At 47.2% G+C, this 14,045-nt stretch overlaps 1 protein-coding gene across 1 annotated transcript in view; it reads left to right on the plus strand.

Annotated features, from left to right (window-relative positions):
• Positions 1-237: 237 nt before the first annotated feature.
• The window catches only part of LOC105472857 (pleckstrin 2), a 28,331-nt gene continuing 14,523 nt past the window's right edge, over positions 238-14,045 (plus strand). The window contains exons 1-2 of the mRNA XM_011726403.3: positions 238-367; positions 12,946-13,110. Coding sequence (XP_011724705.1) covers positions 326-367; positions 12,946-13,110 — 207 coding nt within the window. The 5' untranslated portion in view covers positions 238-325. The remainder of the gene's footprint in view (positions 368-12,945; positions 13,111-14,045) is intronic.

Consider the following 14,045-nt stretch of genomic DNA (forward strand, 5'->3'; position numbering starts at 1 on the left):
GAAGGACGCTGAGCAGAGAGACTGGAACAGTGAGGGGCACGGGGCGCACCTGGATAGGGCGGGGCTGGCCGCTCTGTACCTGGAGGACCAACCACCGACCCTGGAGCACGTTTGGGTGGAAACGTCACGTCAGAAATCCCGACCTGGTCTGACTTCCTGCCCCGGGGCCTCAGGCTCTGGACACGGGCCAGGGAGGCGTCGCCCAACCGCGTCGGAGCTGCTTCCTGGGCGCCGTGGCCGCTGACTGCGCGGGCCGCGCGGGTGCCGAGGAGCGCGAAGCGCGGGGACGGCGCACCTGGGGTGGCCCTGGCGTGCGGGCGGCGACATGGAGGATGGCGTGCTCAAGGAGGGCTTCCTGGTCAAGAGGGTGAGTGCGCGTACGAGCCTCGGGACATTGGCCGGGTGGGGCCCCGCCGACGCGGCTCCCTAGAGAGGGGCCAGACGCGGGCCCCGGAACGGGCATATTCTCGTCCGCATCCCCAACCCCCATGGTGGGACCGGGCTGCCTGTGGCCCTGATGGGCAGAGCTGCATGTCCGAGGGGACGCGGGATGAGCAGCGGCTGCGCGCACAGGCCAGGAGGAGAATTCCACTTGGTTAGCGCAATATGGAGCCGGGGCAGGGGTACCGAAGCGTGTGTCTTAATTAAAACTTGTTAAAATATTATGAATGGTATGATATTTAAATAAAATTTACTAAGATAACATAGGCGTGCTCTATAATTTACAACCTGTTAAGAAGGAGTAATGCTACTATGTGTTTTAAGCACTTACTGTTGGCCAGCCCTGGACATTGTCTCCTGTCATCCTCTCAGCAGCCCTATGGGGTCAGTGGTACCTAACTGCCCCCCTTTCATCAAGGGGAAAAACGAAGGCCAGAGGAGTTAGGGAACTTGCTCAGGGTGGTGGAGGCAGTGGGTGGTGGAGCCAGGATCGGGATCAGACCCACTCAGGTTGACCCAAACCTTTTCCTGCCTCCCGAGTGCCATACACGGTGGGTATTGACATCACTCTATTGCAGATGGGGAAACAGGGTCAGAAAGATGAAGTAGCTTGCCCAGAGCTCCAGAGCCAGTAATAGCTGGGACTGGAACTGCATGTTCTGACTTTCCCTCCTCAGTCCTTCCCCACCACCCCCAGGGCAAGCACGAGTGCAAACAGAAAACTCGGTGCCTGGGATTAAGGTAGAAGATGAACAAAAGAGCAGTTGCAAAAGGAAGTTTGTTATTTCAAAATTTTTTCCTAATTTGACCTTTTTTTTTTTTTTTTTTTTTTTTGAGACGGGGTCACCCAGGCTGGAGTGCAGTGGCACAATCCTGGCTCGCCACAGCCTCGACTTCCCAGGCTCAGGTGATCCTCTCACCTCAGCTTCCCGAGTGGCTGGGACTACAGGTGTCCACTACTATGCCACTACTATGCCCAGCTAATTTTTGTATTTGTTTGTAGAGACAGGGTTTCGCCGTGTTTCCCAGGCAGGTCTTGAACTCCCAGGTTTAAGTGATCTACCCACCTTAGTCTCCCAAAGTGCTGGGATAACAGCATGAGCCACCACACGGAGCACAATTTGAACAATGACGTTAACACTAACCATTTATACTGCCATGATGGCATAGCAAAGAGACATATAAATCCAGGGCTGAGCTTTCTGGTTCTTCTACTGAGTTTTCAGCTTTGAGAGGGGAATGAAGAGGGATGAGGGGCCCTTCCTTTCATTGCCTCCCGGCATGGCTGGATCAGTCCTAAAGTCTTGGATCTCTTTCATTTTCCCCACAAAATGTGTACACATGATGTTGCACGTTATTCGATACAGGAGAGCTGTGGCTGTTTGCTGGAAACAGTAAGCAAGGAGGGTAGAAGCTGATGCCAGATCAAGGGTCAGACTGGATAGCACAGTACAAAGCGCCACGCCCACTTGCCACTGTGGCTGAACTGATAGGCCGGTTTCTCGCAGCATGTGGAGGTGGCTGCACCTCAGAGAGACTACACATGGGGAGCTTCCATCGTCCTGATCTCCTGTTTAACTGCAGCTTGGGAGGTGGGAGGGAGAGTGAGAGCTGGGCATGGGACTTTTGGTTGGCATCGTTGATGGCTGGGCCCTGGTAAGGCCTGTGGAGGGAGTTAACATGGAGACAGATCCTCCTGACAGAGCTTTGGGAGTTTTGGGGGCCTCCTCCTGTTCCTGGGGTTTACCTTCCATCATTCCCTACCACCTTCACCACGCCGAGAGCCAGAGGAGGGCTAAGGGCAGAGCCACAGAGCTCCCAGGATATCGCCAGGAGAAGGATGGGAGTTCTCTTCTGAGTGGCCTGGTTAGGGAATCCAGGGTGCAGAAAATGAGGAGAGTCAACAGGTCTGGTCCCCATAAGCCCTTGGAAAAGATGGGGCTTGGCTGAAATACTTAGAGCTCATTCCAGCCAAACCCAAGGACTGGGATGGAACCTGACCCTGAGGCAAGCAGAAGCCACACCCCTCCCTGCAGGGCGAAGGATGTGGCCCCAGAACCCCTGTTGTGGTCCCAGCTTGCTGAGCAATCCCAACTTTTTCAACCCCCCATATCCCCTTTCCTCTTAGATGGCAATAGCAGTCCCTATGTCCACTGGAGAAGTTGCAGGCTGTGGCAGGGGAATTCCATAGTCTTAGGAGAGTTAAGAGCTCAGAGGTGGGGCAGGGCCTGAGCTGGAAGCCAGAGTGCAAAGCAGTCATCACCGGTGAAGGTGAAGCCAGAGACAGGCAGGGACACGATAGAGTTGGCTCTTAATCCCGCCCAGACAAGAAAGAAGCAGAGTTCCAGGCAAAATGCAGGGAAGCTCATTGGGCCTGGCTCTCAGGGGAGTCAGGGGAAGGAAGTGGGGGATGAGCCTTGAGCAGCAGTGCTTTTCCTGGGAGAAGAGGCAGAAGCACTGCCAGGCGTTCCTGCCGGGCTCATATTGTGAATAGCATTGCAATGTGAACATGCTCTGGCCTAGAAATTTTATGTGTAGGGCTCTATCCTTTGTTGTAAAGCTCTGTAAAAGCTTTGTAACAAAGAGTTATTTTTATTTTGTATTTTTGTAGAGATGAGGTCTCATTCTATTCCCCAGGTTGGTCTCAAACTCCTGGCTCAAGTGATCCTCTGGCCTTGGCCTCCCAGAGTGCTGAGATTAGATGTGTGAGTCACCACACCCTGCTGTTATTTATTTATTTTGTTTAGACAGGATCTCACTTTGTTTCCCAACCTGGAGTACAGTGGCATCAGCAGGGCTCACTGCAGCCTCGACCTCCCAGGCTCAAGTAATCCTCCCGCCTCAGCCTCCCGAGTAGCTGGGACTACAAGTACACACCACTGGGCCCAGCTGGCATCTCTGCTTTTCTCAGGGTTATAGAGCCTTGGGCAAGACCTTTCTGGGCCTCTGTTTCCTTATCTTTAAAGTTAGGGGTCTGCTGGGTGTGGTGGCTCACACCTATAATCCCAACACTGTGGGAGGCCAAAGTGGGAGGATTGCTTGAGGCCAGGAGTTCGAGAACAGCCTAGGCAACAAAATGAGAACTCATTTCTACAAAAAATAAAATAATTAGCCAGGCATGGTGGTGCTCGCTTATAGTCCCAGCTGCTTGGGAGGCTGAAGTGGGAGGATCACTTGAGCCCAGGGGTTTGAGGCTGCAGTGAGCTGTGATCATGCCACTGCACTCTGGCCTGGGCAACCAAATGAGACCCTGCCTCAAAAATATTTTTTTTTTTAATTTTAAAAAATAAGGTTGGGGCCGGGTGTGGTGGCTTATGCCTGTAGTCCCAGCATTTTAGGAGGCCGAGGCAGGCAGATCACGAGGTTAGGAGTTCGAGACCAGCCTAAGCCAAAATAGTGAAACCCCATCTCTACTAAAAATACAAAAAATTAGCCAGGTGTGGTGGCAGGTGCCTCAAATCCCAACTACTCGGGAGGCTGAGGCAGGAGAATTGCTTGAATCTGGGAGGCAGAGGTTGCAGTGAGCTGAGATCGTGCCACTGCACCCCAGCTCGGGCGACAGTGCAAGACTCCGTCTCAAAAATGTAATAGTAATAAGGTTAAGGAATAGAGGAGGCTTTTTCCTAGGGTCTCTCCAGCTGTGACATTTTGTGTCTCGTAAGCCCTTCCCTGAGGTGCCATTCCAGCTTATGGGCCCCTTGTCCTTCCCTCCAAAAGGGATCTAGGGAACTCCAAGCACCCCCTGCTTCAGCTGGCCTCTGGCTCCAGCCAGCTGATTACAGACAAGAAACCTAAGAGAGAGGCTACTCTCTGCCCAGGGACAAGTGTCCAGGTGGAGAGAGGCCTGGGTTCTTCTTCAGCGTACCATTGTGTTATTGGCCTGTGACTCACTTTGCCTGGTGGTTTTGGACCACTCTGTGCATGGTGTGGTTTATCTGCAGAGCAGAACTGGTGCTGCTTTCCTGCCAGGTTCATGGACTATTCCAGCAACCTCCAGCTGAGCACCCCACTCCAGTTGCGCCTGCTTCCTTTGACTATTTTGTTCTGCTGCTGTGTTTGGAGTGATCTGTTTAATATGAGAACGTAAGCTTGCTGTCTTTCTGCTTAAAATCCTTCAAGGACTCCCCTTGAAGATCAAACTTTGTGGCACAGAACCTGAAGCCCTTGCTGACTTGGTCCTCATCACCTCCCCTATGGAGTCCAAGCCATATAGAACTACAGGGAGTTTCCTCAAAGTGGCAGGGGTCCTATGCTCACCCTTCCTTGCCTTCCTGACCTGCCTAACTCCACACAACCAGAAAGACTGAGCCCCAGTATCACTCCTGGGAATGTGCCTAACTCCACCTCAGCCTCTCCTGAGCTCCTCCTTGGGGTTTGTATCATGCCCAATATTAATTATTGATTGCTGTGTAACAAATTATCCCAAAATTTAGCTTTTTTTTTTTTTTTTTGAGATAGAGTTTTGCTCTTTCACCGAGGCTGGAGTGCAGTGGCGCCATCTTAGCTCACTGCAACCTCCTCCTCCCGGGTTCAAGTGATTCTCATGCCTCAGCCTCCTGACTATCTGGGACTACAGGCACCCACCACCACACCTAGCTAATTTTTGAATTTTTAGTAGAGACGGGGTTTCACCATGTTGGCCAGTCTGGTCTCAAACTCCTGACTTCAAGTGATCTACCCGCCCTCAGCCTACCAAAGTGCTGGGATTACAGGCGTGAGCCACCTCATCCGGCCAAGCTTCTTAAAACAGCAAGATTTGTCATCTCACTGTTTGTAAGCATCAGATATCCAGTAACAGCATAGCTGCAAGACTGGCTCAGGGTCTCTCGTGAGGCTGCAGCCAAGAGTGACGGTCACCTGAAGGCTTGACTGACTGTAGGGTCCAATTCTAAGCTCATCTACATGGCTGTTGGCTGGAGGCCTTGGTTCCTCACCTCTCAATCGGGCTGCTTAGGATATGGCAGCTAGCTTTTCTCATAGCAAATAATCAGAGAGAGGGAAAGAGAGAGGCAAAGGGAGAAAGAGAGAGAATGCCAATAAGATGCCTCAGAAGACCTTTATAGCCTAATGTCAGAATTGGGATACCATCACTCTGCCATATTAGCCACACAGACGAACCCTAGTAAAATGTGGAAAGAGGCTACGCAAGGGCGTGAACACCAGAAAGAGGGGATCACTGAGGCCACGCCAGTCATCTGTCCTGGAACTTTTCATACTGGGTGGGGTAAGTGTCTATCTTCCCCACTGGATTAGGACAGAGTCTTGTTCATCTTTGCCTTGGTGCCATAGTATTAATAATTGATTATTAAATGAATGAATGAATGTTTTCCCTAATCATCTCCTCAGGATTTTTGTGTATTTAAATTTAAATGCAATTTTTCATGATAAAAATAATGCATTCATACTAGTAAACAAACTAAAACAGTACTCAAGGATGTAAAATGAAAACAAGTTTCTATTCTTTTTTTTTCTTTTTTCTTTTTGAGATGGAGTCTCGCTCTGTCACCCATGCTGGAGCGCAATCTTGGCTCACTGCAACCTCCACTTCCAAGATTCAAGCAATTCTCCTGCCTCAGCCTCCTGAGTAGCTGGGATTACAGGTGCCTGCCACCACACCTGGCTAATTTTGTATTCTTAGTAGAGACTTGGTTTCGCCATGTTGGCCAGGGTGGTCTTGAACTTCTGACCTCAGGTGACCCACCTGCCTTGGCCTCCCAAAGTTCTGGGATTACAGGCATGAGCCACCGTACCTGGCCACCATTCTTATTACTCTGTATCCAGTCTTACTCCTTAGAGGTGAACATTGTTTACATTTCTGGGGTACCCCTCCAGAAATTTTCTAAACTACAGGAAATACTTAAGTATTAGAAATACTTATGTACTATACATTTTTTTCTGAGATGGGGTCTCACTCTGTTGCCCAGGATGGAGTGCAGTGGTGTGATCATAGCTTACTGCAGCCTCGACCTCCCAGGCTCAAATGACCCTCCCACCTCAGCCTCCTGAGTGGCTGGGACCACAAGTACATGTCACCACACCTGACTAATTTTTTTATTATTCGTAGAGAGTAGGTCTTGCTATGTTGTCCAAGCTGGTCTTGAAGTCCTAGGCTCAAGTGATCCTCCCATCTTAGCATCCCAAAGTGCTGGGATTACAGGTGCGAATCACCACACTGAGCTCGAAATTTTAAATATTTAGAAGTATTTTCTAAAATACTACTACTAGAGGTTTGTTGTTTAGTTTTGTTTAGGGTCTCATTATGTTGCCCAGACTGGACTTGAACTTTTAGGCTCGGGGAATCCTCCTGCCTCAGCCTCCTGAGTAGCTGAGACTACAGCTGCGTGTGGCTACTAGATTTTTTTTAGGTGTCATGCGAAGTAATATGAGTAAAAGTGCTTTGATCATGTCAAAGACATTGCCACCTATTCTTGGTGCTTTAGACTGCTGAGTCTGACCTTGAAGGCTGGGCCAGTGGCCTACCATCTCTTAGGATTGGAATGCTTGCACTGTGGCTACACCATGCACTACATTGTTACCATATACATTTAGATTATTTTTCATTTTTTCATTATTGTCAGCAGTGTTTCTATAAGTGTCAATACATACAACCTTTTCTATAATCTATATTATATTCTTTCAAAAATTTTTTTGGCAGTCTCACTGTGTTGCCCAGGCTAGAGTGTGGTAGTGCAATCACAGCTTGTTACAGCCTTGACTTCCCAGGCTCAAGTGATCCTCCCACCTCAGCCTCTTGAGTAGCTGAGACTACAGGAGTGTGCCAACACACCCAGCTAATTTTGTGTTTTTTTGTAGAGATGACTTCTCACTATAGGGCCCAGACTGGTCTTGAACTCCTAGGCTCAGGCGATCCTCTCTCCTTGGCCTCCCAAAGTGCTGGGATTATAGGCGCGAGCCACTGCACCCAGTCTCATATTCTAGATTATTTACTTAACAGAGATCCCCAAAGTGGTATTTTTGAACACTGAAAGTAGATATGAACATTTTCATGAGGGCCACCAGCTTCTTTGAATTTCTTGCCTACATAGTACATCTTTTGTCATCAGTTTTTCTCCTCAGACTTCTCTCCTTTGCTATCAGTTAGGATTCTCAGTTGCTTATAACACATTCCACTCTAGTGACTTTGAACAGAAGGGATTTCTTGGAGGACATATAAAAACTTGGGAATATTTGACAGGTCAGAGAATATTTGGCTGGGATGCTATAGAGCCGGGGACCATACAGTCAGACAAAAACACCCACAGTACCAGGTTGGTGTCATTTCTGTTGGAAGATGTTTCTCTTGGAAGCATCACTGCTGACACTGTTTGCCACCTGTCCCTGATAACTCTGGGTCTGGGTATCAGAACGATCTGCTCTTCTGCTACTGTCCTTGCCAAAATATCTTGTTTTTCCATGTTTGACTGCCGTCTAACACGCATCAGTGCAAAATGAGCAAAAGATTTGAATAGATATTTCTCTAAAGAAGACATACAAATGGCAAAAAGGTCTATGAAAAAGTGCTCAACACTATTGATTATCAGAGAAATGCAAATCAAAAAAACTACAATGGGATATCATCTCACCCCAGTTAAAATAACTTTTATCCAAAAGACAGGCAAACACAAATGCTGGTGAGGATGTGGAGAAAAGGGAACCCCTCACACACTGTTGATGAGAATGGAAATTAGTACAACCACTATGCAGAACAATTTAGAGGTTCCTCAAAAAAAATATATAAATAGAGCTACCATGTGATCCAGCAATTCCACTGCTGGCTATATACCCAAAAGAAAGGAAATCAGAATATTGAAAGATATCCGCACACCCATGTTTGTTGCAGCACTGTTTACAATAACCAAAATTGGAAGCAACCTGTGTCCTCCAACACATGAATGAATAAAGAAAACGTGGTACATATACACAGTGGAATACTATTCAGCCATGAAAAAGAATGAGATCCTGTCATTTGCAACAATGTGGATGAAACTGGAGGTCATTATGTTAAATGAAATAAGCCAGGCACAGAAAGACAAATATCGCATGTTCTCACTTATTTGCGGGCTCCAAAAATCAAAACAATTGAACTCATGGACTTAGAGAGCAGAAGGATGGTTACCAAAGGCTGGGAAGGGTGGGTGAGGGGCTGCAGGGGAGGTGGGAATTGTTAATGGGTACAAAAAAATTAATTAGAAAGAATGAGAAAGACCTACTATTTAATAGCACAACAGGGTGACTATAGTCAATAATAACTTAATTGTACATTTTAAAATAACTGAAAGAGTATTATTGGATTGTTTGTAACACAAAGGATAAATGCCTGAGGGGATGGGTACCCCATTCTCCATAATGTGATTATTATGCAATGTATACCTGTATCAAAACATCTCATGTACCCCATAAATATATATATACTTGCTATGTACCCACAAAAATTAAAAATAAAAAAATGTCAAGTAAAAAAAATACATCAATGCCCCATGCGTGGAACTGACAGAAACTTCCTTAAGTGGAAGGGACTCTGGGAAGTGTAACATTTCGTCCAGGAAAGTATAACATCTCTGTATTGTTGTTGTTGTTTTTGTTGTTTGAGATGGACTCTTCCTTTGTCACCCAGGCTGGAGTGCAGTGGCACTGTCATCTTGGCTCACTGTAACCTCCGCCTCCTGAGTTCAAGTGATTCTTCTGCCTCAGACTCTTGAGTAGCTGGGATTATAGGCACGTGCCACCATGCCCAGCTAATTTTTATATTTTTAGCAGAAACAGCATTTCACCATGTTGGCCAGACTGCTCTCTAACTCCTGACCTCAGGAGTTGGGTGATCTGCCCACCTTGGCCTCCCAAAATGTTGGGATTACAGGCGTGAGCCACCGCACTGGCCTGTATTTGTGTTTTCTGCCCAATATCTGTTGGTTGCACTTTTCTCCTCTTATATCACTAGTCTCCTTCCTTTCCCTGTCGTATTAGTTTGTGAGGGCTGCTATAGCTAAATATCACAGAATAGGTGACTTAAACAACTGAGATTTATTTCTCATGGTTCTGCATGTTAGAAGTCCAATATCAAGGTACCAGCAGTTTGGTTTCTTCTGAGGCCTCTCTCTCCTTGGCTTGCAGATGGCACCTCCTCACTGTGTCCTCAGTGGTCTTTCCTCTGTGTGAGCTCTCCGTGTGTCCAAATCTCCTCTTCTTTTTAAAATTATTATTATTGTTGTTGTTTTAGAGACAGGGACTCACTCTGTTGCCCAGGCTGGAGTGTAGTGGCGTGATCTTGGTTCACTGTAGCATTAACCTCCTGGGTCCCAGCAATCCTCCTACCTCAGCCTCCCAAGTAGCTCAGACTGCAGGCATGTGCCACCACGTCTGGCTAATTTTTATTTATTTATTTATTTTTATTAATAGAGATGGGGTTCTCACTATGTTGCTCAGGCTGGCCTCAAACTCCTGGGCTCAAGCAATCCTTCTGCCTCAGCCTCCCAAATTCCTGGGATTACAGGCCTGAGCCACCGCACCCAATCTAAATCTCCTTTTCTTATAAAGACTCTAGTCAGATTGGATTAAGGCCTATCCTAATGACCCCATTTTAATTTAATTCCCTCTTTAAAGGGAAAATATCTCCAAATACATTCCCAGTCTCAGGTACTGGGGCTAGGCATTCAACATATGAATTTTGGAGGCACACAGGCACACAGTTCATCCCATACCACTTTTTTTTTTTTTTTTTTTTTTTTGAGACGGAGTCTCGCTTTGTGGTCCAGGCTGGAGTGCAGTGGCCAGATCTCAGCTCACTGCAAGCTCCGCCTCCCGGGTTTACGCCATTCTCCTGCCTCAGCCTCCCGAGTAGCTGGGACTACAGGCACCCGCCACCTCGCCCGGCTAGTTTTTTGTATTTTTTAGTAGAGACGGGGTTTCACCATGTTAGCCAGGATGGTCTCTGACCTCGTGATCCACCCGTCTCGGCCTCCCAAAGTGCTGGGATTACAGGCTTGAGCCACCGCGCCCGGCCTTTTTTTTTTTTTAAGAGGCAGAATCTTGCTCTGTCACCCAGGTGGGAGTGCTGTGGTGTGATCATAGCTCACTGTAGCCTCAAACTCCTGGGTTTAAATGATTGTCCCTCCTCAGCCTCCCAAGTAGCTGGGACTACAGATGTGTGCCACCATGCCCAGCTAATTTTTAATTTTTTCTTGTAGAGATGGCATTTCACTATGCTGCCCAGGCTAGTCTCAAACTCCTGGTCTCAAGTGATCCTCCTACCTTGGCCTCCCAAAGTGCTGGGATTACAGGTGTGAACCACCGTGCTCAGCCCTAAGATTCTTTTGCCCTCTCCTCTACTCCACCTCCCACCAGTCCACATGCCATGAACTTAACTGCATTCTCCTCTCCCTTCAAGCTACAGCCTTGGGTGCCAGCAGTTTACTGCCTTGGAATCGGAAGCACCCAGATGTCCCAGAGCAGTCCTGCTAGTGCTGCCCCGGGACCCCTGCAGTTGGGGGTTGGTGGTCACAGGAAATGGGGACCTGAGGCTGGGCTATGTGCAGAGCAGTAGAGAACCCCAATAGCTGAGAAGTCAAAGACAAATCTTTTTGTTTCTTTAAACATGTCTGCTTGTGTAAGGTAAAACTGTCAGTGCCCATATTACATGTGGATGTAAGTAAGGAACAAAGTGAAGACAGCAAAAATGTGCAGTTCCACTGGGCTGCACAAGCCCTCTCATGGAAAGAGTGATCATCACGTAGCATAACAACACTGAGACATGTTAATAAACTCTTGTCAGATTGGCTGTGTTATAAGTCTTACTTAGTTGTAGCAGTAAATTCTGTTTGGGTTCAAGTCAGTGCTCACAAAGCTCAGTTATATGCACAAATAACTTCGATGCAGACGATTCCTTCTACAATTTTTGACTCTCTAACAGCTCTTAGTACGTGCTGAGTGTGGAATAGAATCATAGCACCAGAAACTGAGAACTAAAAGGGCCTTTGATATGAATCCGTGCTAGGCAAGGACATGAGTAAATTGGGGCAACGGACTTTGATTCAGGTAAAGCACCTCTGTTGGTTAGAACCTAGCCCTAAGCTGGGCTTTGGAAATATCCCAGGAAGGTGCTTTCATGACTGTGTACTAAACTCATTCTTTCCTGATCCCTCAGAAGACATTTCCCTATCCACTGGTCTGTTCTAGAAATAGGCTCTCCATATTCACCTGACTGTTCTGTCCGTTGGCTCTACCACCCACGTGAGAACCACCTAAACTACCTTCTCTTTATGCCTGCCACCTGAGAACCACCTAAACTACCCTTCTCTATGTGACTGCCACCTGAGAACCACCTAAACTACCCTTCTCTTTATGCCTGCCACCTGAGAACCACCTAAACTACCCTTCTCTTTATGCCTGCCACCTGAGAACCACCTAAACTACCCTTCTCTTTATGCCTGCCACCTGAGAACCACCTAAACTACCCTTTTCTTTATACCTGCCACACCTGGCTAGGTAAGACTGTCAGAGTCCTTAGCACTGGGAGACTATACATGGCCTCATATTGCCCACATCATTTCACTAGTAATATTCTTTCTACGAGTATATCCAAAGGAAAAAAACAGATGCAGGTCAAAATTTACATGCAAGGATATTCATTACAGAATAGTGAAAAAAATGGAACAACCTCAGTTACGAACAATAGAAGTTGGCATGTAAACTATGTATCCACATAATCGTCATTAAAAATATGTTTTACAGAAATTTAATGGTGTCAGAAGATGCTCAGCAAGGCCACACAAAACAGGGACCAGGCATGGTGGCTCATGTATGTAATCCTAGCACTTTGGGAGGCCAAGGTGAGAGGATCACAGAAGCCCAGGAGTTCTTCAAGACCAGCCTGGGGAACATAGTGAGACCTTGTCTCTACACAAAAATGTAAAAATTAGCCAGATGTGGTGGCACACGCCTATAGTCCCAGCCACCTGGGAAGCTGAGGTGGGAGAATCACTTGAGTCCAGGAAGGGGAGGCTGCAGTAAGCTGAGGTCATGCCACTGTACTCCAGCCTGTCTCTTTTGAGACCTTGTCTATAAAACAAGAATTAAAAAAAAAAAAAAAAAAAAAAAAAAAAAAAAAAAAAAAAACTAGAAAATAAAACTATATTTAAAATAATCTTAATTTTTTAAAAAAACCAGAAGGCAAAAACTAAAAGGAAAAAAGACTGGAAGGAAATACAGTAGGTTAGCAATGGCTGTCTCCTAGCAGTAGGATTACAGGTGAGTGATTTTTCTCTTCTTTTTACTTTGTAGTTTCTTTCAAGGTTTATAACCAGAAAAATGGCCAAATAGGAACTAGAAGGTCAGTGCCAAAGGTCTTTGCTACATACTCAAAAGAGATCCAGACACAAATCCTGCTGTCTTCCTTGGAGAGTCACTTCCACGGCACAGTCTGGTTACCTGTGCCACCGGACACCCCTCCCTGAACACCATCCCCTCCCCTTGGCCACCTCACCTCAGGGCTTTCTTGTCTGTCCACAGGGCCACATTGTCCACAACTGGAAGGCGCGATGGTTCATCCTTCGGCAGAACACGCTGGTGTACTACAAGCTTGAGGGGGGTCGGAGAGTGACCCCTCCCAAGGGCCGGATCTTCTTGGATGGCTGCACCATCACCTGCCCCTGCCTGGAGTATGAAAACCGACCTGTAAGTGACAGCTCCTGCTGTCCAACTCCTCTCTGTTCCACAGCCTTCCCACCTCTGGCCTCTTTGGGAAAGTGGTCTGGGTAGGAGGAAGAGCTCAGAGTGAGAATTTAAAAACTTGGATTCAAATCCTGGCTCCGCCACCTACCAGGTATGTGAGCTTGGACAAGTAGCTAAACCTCTCTGAGCCTTCGTTCCTCATCTATAAAATGGGATTAAATAATTACCCCTGAGTGTCTCACATGGTTGTGGTGAGGACCATGAAGGTCATGGTGTATTAGAGCACTGTGTGGGCTGGGAGGCAGGCACCACACCAATGTGAGTAATTACTGCTATCTTGGGGTTCACTATGATGGCTTCATTCACTATGATGGCTTTCATTCCCTGAAGGGTCTGTGTTCCAGAAGTAAGGGGTGGCTTCAACCCTACCATTAAAAAAGTCTAGGCTGGGCGTAGTGGCTCCCACCTGTAATCCCAACACTTTGAGAGGCCGAGATGGGCAGATTGCTTGAGGTGAGGAGTTTGAGACCAGCCTGGCCGACATGGTGAAACCCCATCTCTACTAAAAATACAAAAATTAGCTGAGCATGGTTGCAGTGGCCTGTAATCCCAGCTACTTGGGAGGCTGAGACAGGAGAATAGATTGACCCTGGGAGGCGGAGTTTGCAGTGAGCCGAGATCACGCCACTGCACTCCAGCCTGGACAACAGAACGAGACTCCTCAAAAAAAAAAAAAAAAAAAAAAAAAAAACTCCCAATAAATTATTTATCAAGGGCCCATTATGTGCCAAGAAATTTGCAAGGCATGGAGGAATCAAGGAAGAAAATGGTAAGATTGTTTCTTCACAGAGTTGCTCATTTTATTGGGAAAGCAAGTGGTTAATTGAAAAACATTTGGCATTCCAGTGATGCCACAGCTATCAGGAGCTGCAGAGAAC

Source organism: Macaca nemestrina, chromosome 7 (genome assembly GCF_043159975.1).
Source record: "Macaca nemestrina isolate mMacNem1 chromosome 7, mMacNem.hap1, whole genome shotgun sequence".
NCBI lineage: Eukaryota > Metazoa > Chordata > Mammalia > Primates > Cercopithecidae > Macaca > Macaca nemestrina.